Source organism: Erythrolamprus reginae, chromosome 9, assembly GCF_031021105.1.
Source record: "Erythrolamprus reginae isolate rEryReg1 chromosome 9, rEryReg1.hap1, whole genome shotgun sequence".
Lineage (NCBI taxonomy): Eukaryota > Metazoa > Chordata > Lepidosauria > Squamata > Dipsadidae > Erythrolamprus > Erythrolamprus reginae.
In genome coordinates, this window is record NC_091958.1 from 13,003,268 (window position 1) to 13,016,758 (window position 13,491).

The following is a 13,491-nucleotide window of genomic DNA, read 5'->3' on the forward strand; positions in this document are numbered from 1 at the left end:
AGCAATCGAGTTGTCGAAGCGTGGAACTCATTACCGGACTCAATAGTGTCAACTCCCAAACCCCAACATTTCTCCCTTAGACTCTCCACGATTGACCGCTCCAGGTTCCTAAGAGGCCAGTAAGGGGCGTACATAAGTGCACTGGTGTGCCTTTCGTCCCCTGTCCAATTGTGTTTCCTTATCTCATATATCATATATATTCTCTCCCTCTCATCTACTTCTCTTCTTTTTCACTTACTATCTTTATATACTATATATTACTTAATGTCTATTCTCTTCCATATGTATTGTATATTGGACAAAGAATGAATGAATGAATGAATGAATGAATGAATAAATAAATAATAAAAAGTGACCATTTTCAGGGCCCTTGTAACTTTCACTGGTCAATAAATGAATATTTGTAAGTCAGGGGCCACCTATACAGATGCCCTTTAAAGGTCAGCAGTAGCCCACGCCCTACCTGTGCGGTCTTCCTTTCCTCCTCAAAGGCCTCCATGTCGACTCTTAAGCCCTTCTCTTCCGCGATTAGCCCGGTGAGATCCACAGGGAAGCCGTATGTGTCATATAGGAGCCATGCTGTGTCTCCTGAATAAGGACCGGAAAGGAAGAGCCAATGGTCAAAGTGCCATGTGAACTGTTCTGCTCGGGTCTACTCGGATTGGAACAATCCACGCGCTGAGATTTCAAATCAAACACTTTTTATATGAAAAGCTGGGTTTATACAAGCAAATTCAGGCGATCATGTTGGCAACTTTCCCAGTTAAATTGGCTAAGAGATAAAGGTCCGGGCTACAGCTGAGAGTCAAAGTTAATTAACATTCCCAGGATGTCCAGGGGGAAAGCATTTTGAAATCCCCTGATATTTCCCTGACATTTCCCTGTAACTTGTCATCAGGTTAAGGCGCGGTCATAGAGGACGTCATACCAAACGGCTAAGCCATGGAGAAATATCAGTAGCTGAGGAAGCAAGTTGTTTTTAAACTCTTTCAGAAGGTGAGGAGGGTGCGGGCAATGTGAGTCTCCGGGGGGAGCTGATTCCAGAGGGCCGGGGCCCACACAGAGAAGGCTCTTCCCCTAGGTCATTTTTGCTTGACTCTGCCAGGCAGCACGATCCATTTAGTTTTTACATTTTTTTTTCCCGGGCATAAAATTTTTCTTTATTTTTCTTTCAAACATACAATAAAACAACATGAGCAATAAAAAACACAGAATCAATGCTTAAAATAATAATTGATAATATTTCTTAGATATGTTAAACATTCGGAGAGAGAAAAAAGTGCTAATAATACTTTCAATATGTACTTCTTTGCTAAGTTAATTGAAATTAACCAATTTTACATTATTTTTACCTGACTTTTAAACATCTTACTACCGTCTGTTTTTCCCCTGATTTATTCTGTTTTCCCCCTGAATTCCCTGATATTTCCCGAATTGCCAATTTCCCTGATTTCTCTGTTTTCCAGGTTTGCTGGACACCCTATAACTAAAATTTCACTTTTGTTATATTGTATGCATTACTTACTGTTGTTAGCCACCCTGAGTCTCTTTGGGATTAGGCGGCATAGAAGTCAAATTAATCTGCCGCACGAATCCCAGCGACCAGTTAGGTCCCACAGAGTTGGCCTTCTCCGGGTCCCGTCGACAAAACAATGTCGATTGGCGGGACCCAGGGGAAAAGCCTTCTCTGTGGCGGCCCCGGCCCTCTGGAACCAGCTCTACCCAGAGATCAGAATTGCCCCCACCCTCCTCGCCTTTCGTAAGCTCCTTAAAACCCACCTCTGTCGTCAGGCATGGGGGAACTGAGATATCCTTTCCCCCGGGGCCTATACAATTTATACATGGTATGTTTGTGTGTGTGCTTGTTTGGTTTTTAATAAGGGTTTTTTAAGTTATTTTAAATATTAGATTTGTTATATGCTGTTTTTATTATTGTTGTTAGCCGCCCTGAGTCTATGGAGAGGGGCGGCATACAAATCTAATAAATAAATAAAATAAATAAAATAAACAAATAAAATAAATAAATAAATAAATAAATAAATAAATAAATAACTAACATTATTAATAGGAAGGGTAGCATATTACATACCAGGAATTATTTTATTGTCTCCCAAGCTTTGAATCTTCCTGTCAAGGATGCGCCGTCCTCGGTTGAGTGTCTTCAAGAACTGCACCTCCTCTTCGTTGATGATATCTTTCACCATGTCTGGGTCTTTTGTCAGTTCGGGGAAGGCTCCACCCTGTGAGGAACAGGATTCAGTGAAGGAGGGTCCATCTCCTCTGCTCAGCCATCCATGCTGAGCAGGAGCAGCCCTCCCCTGATGCCTTCTAGGTAGAGTGGAGACTACAATTCCCAGAATTCTAATTGCAAGGGTAGGCAAAGTTGGCTCTTCTATGACTTGTGGACTTCGACTCCCAGAATTCCTGAGCCAATCACGCTAGCTCAGGAATTCTGGGAGTTGAAGTCCACATGTCATAGAAGAGCCAACTTTGCCAATCCCTGTTCTAAGACATGGGACTAAACTCTTGGATATTCTGTATTGAAAGCAGATGATGAAAAGAAGGACTACGGGTGACATGATATCAGTGTTCCAATATTTGAGGGGCTACCACAAAGAAGAGGGAATCAAATTATTCTCCAAAGCACCTGAGGGTGGAACACGAAACCATGGATGGAAATTAAACAAGGGGAGAAGCAACTTAGAACTAAGGAGAAATTTCCTGACAGTTAGAACTATTAATCCGTGGCAAAACATGAGAGTAGGATTACCAGGGACTGAACCACCACATCGACCAGTGTGGCGAAGAATCCCTTGGGAGCGTTGAGCTTCTCGTGAGCATAGCGCACTGCGCGCCGGAGGATGCGCCTCAGAACGTACCTGCAGTTAAGAACACGAGGGAAGAATCTGTTTTACACACTGGCGAGTCGTATTTCTGAAAACATTTGAGATGCAGAGAGAAGTGACGGCGAGTGCATTAGGGCAGAGGGGCTCAACACCCGAGCCACAATGTGCAAAGTGTGTGTGTGTAAAGCACCATTTGCACGAGCAGCAGCTGCTTGTGTTTATAGGAGCAGCTGTTTGTGTGAGCGTCAAGCAGGCATACCTGCTAGGGGTGAGAAGCCACGTTTCAGCCGGCCAGGAAGGACGTCTTTGTGACGTCAAAGCTCCGCCCATGGAATTCCTTATTGGGATTCCCCACCTCCTTTCCAGCCTCCCGACCGGCCCGACAGCTCCGTGGCTCTTTTGCAAAGGTGACAGCCGGGCGGCGGTGTACCCGAACGCCGACCCAGAACTTTTCCCGAACTTCCGGGTTCGGCGTTCAGGAGAACGCTGAGAAGCCCCCTGGCTGTTTGAAAAGGTGACAGCTGGGCGGCGGGGCTTCTAGGCGGCCTCCTGAATGCCGAACCCGGAAGTTCGGCAAAAGTTCGGGTTTGGGGTTCGGGAGGACGCCGAGAAGCCCCCCGGCTGTTTCAAAAGGTGACAGCTGGGCGGCGGGGCTTCTCGGCGGCCACCCGAACCCAAACTTTTGCTGAACTTCCCCGTTTGGCATTGGGAGAATGCTGAGAAGCGCCCGGCTGTTTCAAAAGGTGACAGCTGGGCGTCATGGGTTTTTTTTCTTGCATGCATTAATTCATTTTACATTGTTTCCTATGGGAAACAATGTTTCGTCTTACGAACTTTTCGCATTACGAACCTCCTCCAGGAACCAATTAGGTTCGTAAGACGAGGTATTACTGTATCAGATTTGTTTTGTATGCTTTGTTTCTATATTTATTCTGTGAGCCGCCCCAGATTTTCGGAGAAGGGCGGCATACAAATCTAAATAATAATAATAATAATAATAATAATAATAATAATAATAATAATAATAATAATAATAATAATCCCCTTTTAATAATAATAATAATAATAATTTGTTAGATTTGTATGCTGCCCCTCTCTGTAGACTCGGAGCGGCTCACAATTTTCCCAGGATTCACCCCAAGGAATTACGGGCAGCCTCACCCTCTGCCGGTATTATCGGGTCTCCCCCCGTCTGAGAGGGCTATGGTGATGGTCCGGGCATGGTCAGCCAGGACTCGGTAAGCCATATCTATGCCGTCGACATCTTCCTCCCCAACCTGCCCGGCATAAGGTCGGCAGCCGGTCCCCTGTGAAAAAGAAGGAATGAATGAAACTGGAAATTTTCATGAATGTGAGCCAGTACCAGTAAATTTCTTTCTTTCTTTTTTGGATTTATATGCTGCCCCAGGACTCGGGGCGGCTTACAACATCTATCTGAAAATATAAGATCAATCTACACATTCTAACGAGGTATAAAAAAGATTCGGAAGGGACAGGGATTAACAGTCATATTCAGCAGTTAGACAATTAACAGCCCCAGAGGAAAAACTGACCCGCCCTGAACTTGGGACGTACCTTCTGAATAGCCTCAAAATAAGGCACAAAAAGATCGGTGTCATAATTGGACATTTTGTTCTGCAACACGGACACCAGCCGTTCCAGCCCCATCCCGGTATCGATGCTTTTCTTCGGCAGTGGTTTCAAGGTTCCATCAGCCTCTCTGGCCCAGGAAGAAAATAATTGATTATAATTAATCAATCCTATCCTATCCTATCCTATCTTTCTTTCTTCTATCATCTCTCTCTCTCTCTCTCTATGTATGTGTGTGTGTGTATGTACGTACGTATGTAAGAGGGTGTCCAGGGGGAAAGCATTTTGAAATTCCCTGGTATTTCCCTGACATTTCTCTGTAACTTGCAATTTAGTTAAGGCACAGACATCATACCAAATGGCTATGCCGTGGAGAAATATTGATAGCTGAGGAGGCAAGTTGTTGCCACAGTTATGCTCATTTTTGCTCGACTCTGCCAGGCAGCGCGATCTGTTTTTTTACATGATTTCCCCCGGCCTTTTAAACATTTTAATACAGTTTGCCCCCCCTTCCGATTTACAGTGATCCCTCGAGTTTCGCGATCTCAATCTTCGCGAAACGCTATATCGCGATTAAAAAAAAAAAATTAATTAAAAAAACCCCACTTCTGCGTTTGGCTTCGGGAGTCAGCTGGGAAGCGGCGCGGCTGTTTTAAAAGGTCGCAGCCGGCCTGGCGGGGCTTCCCAGCACCCCCCCGAACCCCCAACCCGGGTTCGGGGGGGTGCTGGGAAGCCCCCCAGGCCGGCTGCGACCTTTTAAAACAGCTGCGCCGCTTCCCAGCTGAGTCCTGAAGCCAAACGCCAAAGGCGAACTTCCGCGTTTGGCTTCAGGACTCAGCTGGGAAGCGGCGCGGCTGTTTTAAAAGGTCGCAGCCGGCCTGGGGGGCTTCCCAGCACCCCCTCGAACCTGGGTGGCCGGGCGAGCAGCGAGCGAAGGGCGGGTGGCCGGGCGAAGGGCGGGCGAACGGGTGCTGCAATCTGTCGGCTTCCGCACTTTCGTCGCCCCCCACCTCCACCATCTGCGCATGCGTGGCCATGAAAAAAAAGGGCGCGCATGCGCAGATGGTGTTTTTACTTCCGCAACCCTACATCGCGAAAAATCAATTATCGCGAGGGGTCTTGGAACGGAACCCTCGCGATAATCAAGGGATCACTGTATTCCCTTTTTTCACGAATTCCCTGATATTTCCCAAACCGCTGATTTCCCTGATTTCCTTATTTTCCAGGATTGCTGGACATCCTGATGTATGTATGAATGTACCCAACACCCTGAATTATGACCAGAAACTAATTGGTAACCAGTGCAAGCCACAGAGTGTTGGTGTTATGTGAGTGTATCTAGGTACACTCAAAACAGCTCACACGGCTGCATTCCAAACACTTTCCAATGGTAGCCCCATTACCTGTTGAACTGTATGAACACCAAATTCCAGATCTCGAGCACGTTGGGATCATCTTGATTGACAAGGTGGGAAGCGTCTCGGTCCCCGATCCGGTCATAATGCATCTCGCTGCAAGGGCCACAGGGCCCGGTGTCTCCCATTTCCCAGAAGTTGTCCTTCATGCTACCTGGAAGGATCTTGCTCTCTTCCAGGCTGTAAGTGGAAAAGAAATCCATGAGTAACAATCTGGAGAAAGAGCCCATTGAGTCGTTAACTTCATTGCTCTGGATCCATGAGGAGCCCAGACTGGTTTTAAATAGCTTTGGAAATATTCAATAGCCAGAGCCGTGATGGCACTGGGATTAGAATGCAGCATTAGAGCAGTGTTTCCCAACCTTGGCAACTTGAAGATATCTGGACTTCAACTCCCAGAATTCCCCAGCCAGCATTCACTGGCTGGGGAATTCTGGGAGTTGAAGTCCAAATATCTTCAAGTTGCCAAGATTGGGAAACACTGCATTAGAGGATAATTCACTGCCCACTTCCAGTTTGATTCTGCCCAGTTCAAAAGGGTGGATACAGCCTTCCACCCTTCCAAGGTCAGTAAAATGAGGAGTCAGATTGTTGGGGCCAATAGGCTTTGTAAGCCGCTTACAGAGGGCAGTAAAGCACTATAAAGTTATATATAAGTCTAAGGACTATTGCTATTCCTTCCTTCCTTCCCTTTGCTTCCCCCTTCCTTCCTTCCTTCCCTTTGCTTCCCCCTTCCTTCCTTTTTCTTCCCCCTTCCTTCTTCCCTCCTTCCCTTTGCTTCCCCCTTCCTTCCTTCCTTCTCTTTGCTTCCCCCTTCCTTCCTTCCTTTTTCTTCCCCTTCCTTCCTTCCTTCCTTCTTCCCTCCTTCCCTTTGCTTCCCCCTTCCTTCCTTCCTTTTTCTTCCCCCTTCCTTCTTCCTTCCTTCTTCCTTCCCTCCTTCCCTTTGCTTCCCCCTTCCTTCCTTCCTCCTTCCCTTTGCTTCCCCCTTCCTTCCTTCCTTCCCTTTTCTTCCCCCTTCCTTCCCTTTTGTTCCCCCTTCCTTCCCTCCTTCCTTCCTCCTTCCTTCCTCCTTCCTTCCTTCCAACCATCCTTCCATCCATCCATGTTAGTGCAGCGGTTAAAGTGCCATATTACAGGCTAGCTCTGCCCACAGCCCAGAGTTCGATCCTGACTGGCTCAAGGTTGACTCAGCCTTCCATCCTTCCAAGGTCGGTAAAATGAAGATCCAGATTGTTGGGGGCAAGAGAATGACTATATAAACTGCTTAGAGAGGGCAATAAAGCACTATGAAGTGGCACATAAATCTAAGGGCTATTGCTATGTTATCCTTTCCTTCCCTCCCCATGTGCCCACACCCATAATGCAATGCTCTGCCCCCGTGCATGTGTGTAGCCCTCTCTGAAGCCTCCAGACTTCGAGTTGGGCCGTTTTTCACCCTCCCCAGGCTACAGGAAAGCCTCCAGAGCCTGTGGACGGCAAAAAACAGATCCAACGGGCCTACCAGAAGTTTGGAAATGAACTTCTGGTAGTCTCATTGGGCTGTTCTTTGGAAATTCTCCCGAAGCCTGGGGAGGGCGAAAAACGGTCCAATGGGCCTCCTGGCAGTCCATGTGCATAGGGCAATGCCTCTCGGATATGGCTCCATGTGCCACCTGCGATACACTTGTCATAGGTTCACCGTCCCTGGACTAGAGCTTAGAAAGAGCTGATGTCTGTTACACCTGCATGCCTGGTCTTTAACCCCTTCGCTTCTTTTGGGAGGGGTTGGAGTTGCTTTTCGACAGTCCAGGGAGAATTTCCTGGGTAACAGCAACTCACCCGAGATCCAGCCAAATTTGCTTGCAATCCAAGTCAGGCTCCAAGCCGGCTGCTTCGTTGCCCCCAAAATAGGTCACGTAGAGCCTTTCGATGGGGATGCCAAATTCTTTGGTGAGCAGGTCCAGAGCAAGTTTGCAAGCCAGTTCCTGCAAGGCGACAATGGGGAGAAAAACACAGCTGTGACTGTCTTGCCAGACAGAAGGATCATCTACCTCCTTTCTTTTCACATTCCACCTTTTCCTAAATGCGGCAATAACACCACCAAGCCATCACAGAGACAGGCAGCCCCCCACTTATGCCCACAACAGGGGCCACAATATTCACTGCTAAGCCAGGCAGGTATTAAGTCACACATGTTTATGAGCTTTATTGCCATGGTTGTTAAGCAGGGGCAAAGCATTTTGAAATCCCCTGATATTTCCCTGTAACTTGCGATCTAGTTATATGCGCGGTCGTAGATGACGTCATACCAAACGGCTAAGCCGTGGAGAAATATCGGTAGCTGAGGAAGCAAGTGGTTGCCACAGTTATGCTCATTTTTGCTCGACTCTGCCAGGCAGTGCAATCCTTTTTTTTTTTAACATAATTTTTTCCTGACTTTTAAACATTTTAATGCAGTTTGCCCCCCCACCCCCCGATTTATTCCATTCTTTTCACAAATTCCCTGATATTTCCCAAATTTATTCATTTATTAGATTTGTATGCCGCCCCTCTCTGTAGACTCGGGGCGGCTCACAGCAACAATAAAACAATGTACAACAAATCTAATAATTTAAAAACACTAAAAATCCCATTATTAAAAGCAAACATACACACAAGCATAACATACATAAACTGTATAGGCCCGGGGGAGATGTCTCAATTCCCCCATGCCTGATGGCAGAGGTGGGTTTTAAGGAGTTTGCGAAAGGCAAGGAGGGTGGGGGCAGTTCTAATCTCCAGGGGGAGCTGCTTCCAGAGGGTCGGGGCCGCCACAGAGAAGGCTCTTTCCCTGGGTCCCACCAAATGACATTGTTTAGTCGACGGGGCCCGCAGAAGGCCAACTCTGTGGGACCTAACCGGTTGCTGGGATTCGTGCGGCAGAAGGTGGTCCCGGAGAAATTGCTGATTTCCCTGAAAATTCCCTGATTTCCCTGTTTTCCAGATTTGCTGGATACCCTGCAAGCAAACCGCTGCGGGGAATTACACGTTGGTTAAATGAATTCAACTTTCTTCACTGACTTTGCCTGTCAAGATGCCAGCTTAGGAAAGTCGCAAGTAACAATCATGTTATTTGATGCGAAAACCTCTGTAAATGCCCGTCGGCTGCACATGACCAGTAGTAAGAAAGAAATTGGATTCCACCATTGACACAACCCACCCTACATCATATCCCCGAATTGAGAGCTCCTTGCTGTGTTCCCGCCGTACCTTGAAGTAATCGCCGAAAGACCAGGAGCCCAGCATCTCAAAGAAAGTATGATGATACACATCCTTCCCCACGTCGTCCAAATCGTTGTGTTTGCCGCCAGCTCGAATACACTTCTGGGTGTTGACGGCTCGTGTCAGCTTGGCCATGGGATGGGAAGGGTCAATTGTGTTGAGGAAGATAGGCTTGAACTGGGATAACAGAGAAGAAAACAATTCTTAGCTCCAGAGTTCTGTGCAAAATAGGCCGAGAACTTAAAAAAACATATTTTAAAAACACGAGCCACAGTGGTGCAGTGCTCAGAGTACAGTATGGCAGACCACTTCTGCTGACTGCTGTTTGCCTGCCATTTGGCAGTTCAAATCTCACCAGGCTCAAGGTTGACTCATCCTTCCGAGGTGGGTTAAAATGAGGACCCAGAGTTAAGAAGCTTGGAGAGGGCTGTAAGAGCATTGTAAAGCGGTATATGAGTGTCAAGTTGCTGTAGAAACTGATGATACTATCTATAGAAGACCTGATATATGTGGGAACCCGGAAGGGGTGAGTGGCAGGAGGGAATGGGTGTAGCTACAAAGCAGGCTTTTGAGTGGTTCAAGGACAGGAGAAAGGATTGTCCACCATTTGAATGGGCAAATTGACAAGTTTGTTAATGGGGGACAAGGGACTAATTAGTCTAAGTGCAAGGAGAAGGGCAGCCTATAAATCTACTTATTATTATTAACAACAACAACAACAATAGTAGAGAAAGCAGTTGAAAACTAACATGCCAAAATACTTGGGGACTTTAAAATTCAAACTGACAAGGTTTTGAAACACAATACACCGGTCCTCACGATATTGTGGAAAAGAAAAAAGTGTGGATCATTGATGTCGCCATACCAGGTTTCAGTCAAATTGATGAAAAACAAGAAAAACGTAGCCGATATCATGATCTTAAAATCGAACTACAACGACTCTGGCATAAACCAGTGCAGGTGGTTGCAGTAGTAATTGGCACACTGGGTATTGTGCCAGAAGATCTCAGCCGGCATTAGAAAACAATAAACATTGACAAAATCATGATCTGTCAGTTGCAAAAGGCCACCACACTTGGATTTGTGCACATCATATGAAAATACATCGCACAGTCCTAGATGCTTGGTGTTCGACTTGTGATATTGTTATACAAAACCCAGCATATAGAAACATAGAAACATAGAAGACTGACGGCAGAAAAAGACCCCATGGTCCATCTAGTCTGCCCTTTTACTATTTCCTGTATTTTATCTTACAATGGATATATGTTTATCCCAGGCATGTTTAAATTCGGTTACTGTGGATTTACCAACCACGTCTGCTGGTAGTTTGTTCCAAGGATCTACTACTCTTTCAGTAAAATAATACTTTCTCATATTGCCTTTGATCTTTCCCCCAACTAACTTCAGATTGTGTCCCCTTGTTCTTGTGTTCACTTTCCTGTTAAAAACACTTCCCTCCTGAACCCTATTTAACCCTTTAACATATTTAAATGTTTCGATCATGTCCCCCCTTTTCCTTCTGTCTTCCAGACTACACAGATTGAGTTCATTAAGTCTTTCCTGATACGTTTTATACTTCAGACCTTCCACCATTCTTGTAGCCCATCTTTGGACCCGTTCAATTTTGTCAATATCTTTTTGTAGGTGAGGTCTCCAGAACTGAATACAGTACTCCAAATGTGGTCTCACCAGCGCTCTATATAAGGGGATCACAATCTCCCTCTTCCTGCTTGTTATACCTCTAGCTATGCAGCCAAGCATCCTACTTGCCTTTCCTACCGCCTGACCACACTGCTCACCCATTTTGAGACTGTCAGAAATCACTACCCCTAAATCCTTCTCTTCTGAAGTTTTTGCTAACACAGAACTGCCAATGCAATACTCAGATTTAGGATTCCTTTTCCCCAAGTGCATTATTTTACATTTGGAAACATTAAACTGCAGTTTCCATTGCTTTGACCATTTATCTAGTAACGCTAAATCATTTACCATATTACAGACCCCTCCAGTAATATCAACCCTATTGCACACTTTAGAGTCATCGGCAAATAGGCAAACCTTCCCTACCAAACCTTCCCCTATGTCACTCACAAACATATTAAAAAGAATAGGACCCAGAACAGACCCTTGTGGCACACCGCTTGTAACCTGTCTCTGCTCAGAATACTCGCCATTAACAATAACTCTCTGATGTCTATGCTTCAGCCAGCTTGAAATCCACTGAACTATCCAGGGATTAAGTCCAATCTTCACTAATTTATCTATCAGCTCTTTATAAATCTTGTTTGCTGTGTATTACTGTTTTTTGTAGTAATAATAATAATAATGATGATGATGATGATGATGATGGTGGTGATGATGATTGTTCTGCCGGTAGGAGCCTCCCAAAAATTCAAAGATACAAATTTCAGACACACACACATTTCAAAACAATGTTCTTTATCACAAAATTCAAAATAATCTAAGCACTCTTTTTGTATTGCAAAGAGCACTCGTCCCAAAACAACCGGGTAGTTTGTACAAGTCCCTTATCAGTTCGTAAGTACTTAGCTTGCAGCTGTGAAGAAAGTCACAGCCCTTCTTCTTCCACGAAGTGAAACACACTTTGCTCTGCTTTGGTTTCAAAGTGGTGAAAAGTCAACAAACAAAGGCCGGAGTCAGCAAGACATTCATGAAACACAACGATCAGATAATTCTCCACAACGGCCAAACCCACACGCTGCTATTTATAGCAGCAGCACTAATTACAGCAGCCCCACCCAACCACAGGTGGCCTCATTTTCTCTTGTAATAATCCTTCAGTTGTTGTCTTCTATGCATCACTCTACGCATGCGGGGATGTGTCATTAATTCTTGTTCAGAATCCAAGGATGATACAGATGATTGATCTCCTCCTGGGCTGTCTGCCTCTTCCCTGTCACTCATGCTTCCTTGGTCAGAGGAGGCTTCGTCGGCAGATTCCATTGGGAGCAAAACAGGTCTGCAGCATGTGGATGTCTCCCCCACATCCACCTGCACATTCCTTGGCGCAGGAGCTGGGCCAGAGCTAACCATAACAATGATGATGCTATTTTTTGTCAGCCCTAAATTTCTGAATTATGAACAAGAGATAACAGTTCCCTCTGCTTTACAGGCATCTATTATCACTGACCTGGTTCATGCCAGCATTGGCAAAGAGGAGAGTAGGGTCATCCAGAGGGATGGTAGCAGACGAGTGTACGTAAGTGTGTCGGTTGTCCACAAAGAAATTGATGAAGCGTTGACGGATCTCACTGGCTGTCAGGGTCTCCATTGTGAGATTTGTGCTCAGTGCTGGTGAGAGAAAGGTGGGAAAAAGAAGGACCAGATTTGAAGAAAGGAAAAGTTATAAAAAAATTGTTCCCACCTTAAGACATGAAACCTGACTTGGTGATCTGGGGTCGGTTATTCTCTCTCATCTCATCCCACCTTGCAGGGTTGTTTTTGTGGAGAAAATAGGATGAGGAGGAAACATTAAATATACAGTGTCCTTGATTTACAACCGCAATCGAAGCCAACATTTATGTTGTTAACGGAGACAGACGTTAAATGAATTTTGCATAGCTAGCTGGAAAATTCTGGGAATTGAAGTCCAATACAGTATTTTTTAAAAAATATTGATGTAATCATTTAAGGTATTTAAGTGTATATACTAGAAGATTCATCACATATTTGTTAATTGTTTCTTTTTTTGGTGTTGTTTGTTATGTGTGTTTTATCAATAAAAAATAAATAAAAATCCACAAGTCTTAAAGTTGCCAAGCTTGAAGATCTCTGCAGCCTTAGGACAAGGGGTGCACAATGGGCCTTAAGACATAGTATATCGCTGTGACCCATGGCTGCGGGGCTGCTGGCCATAAATCAAATTCACTTTGGAGTTGGAGTTCCAAAGGTGGTTTTTTTAAAGATAATTGGACTTTCTTGTTTTTTTCCTTTGACCACCTTTCTCTTCCCATCCAAGGACCTTCTTCCATTTTAACTGACCTCTGAGTAATGGAAAGTTTTATATTCTTTGCAGTCAATCTTGACTCAGTCTTTCCATTCCCCACATTTGGTCAGTTAGAATGGAAGAAGCTTCTTGGATAAGTGAAACATTTTCAAAAGGAAAAAAATATATATACCCAAGAAAGTTCAATGTTTCCTTTGGGGAAAAGCACTGTTGGGACAATCCTGACTTGGATCATTTAAGAAGCTCTGTAGATAAACAGGGTTGGAGACAAATCATGGGGCATTTAAGAATCTGACATCCCAAACCAGCAACCTAAAGCCCAGTTCCTAAGACCCCTTTTACAGCTGGAGAGCTCAAGCAATGGGGCAAAAAGGATGTTGAGACTCTAGAAAAAGTGCAGAGAAGAGCAACAAAAATGATTAGGGGACTG

General features: G+C 45.1%; 1 protein-coding gene across 1 annotated transcript in view; it reads right to left on the reverse strand.

The window, feature by feature from the left end:
- The window catches only part of AARS1 (alanyl-tRNA synthetase 1), a 30,073-nt gene that overhangs the window by 15,415 nt on the left and 1,167 nt on the right, over positions 1-13,491 (reverse strand). The window contains exons 3-11 of the mRNA XM_070760314.1: positions 12,246-12,406; positions 9,080-9,268; positions 7,670-7,815; positions 5,840-6,031; positions 4,422-4,566; positions 4,008-4,153; positions 2,771-2,879; positions 2,090-2,240; positions 464-588 (exon numbers count right to left, since the gene is read on the reverse strand). Of these exons, the coding sequence (XP_070616415.1) occupies positions 464-588; positions 2,090-2,240; positions 2,771-2,879; positions 4,008-4,153; positions 4,422-4,566; positions 5,840-6,031; positions 7,670-7,815; positions 9,080-9,268; positions 12,246-12,386 (1,344 nt within the window). The 5' untranslated portion in view covers positions 12,387-12,406. The remainder of the gene's footprint in view (positions 1-463; positions 589-2,089; positions 2,241-2,770; positions 2,880-4,007; positions 4,154-4,421; positions 4,567-5,839; positions 6,032-7,669; positions 7,816-9,079; positions 9,269-12,245; positions 12,407-13,491) is intronic.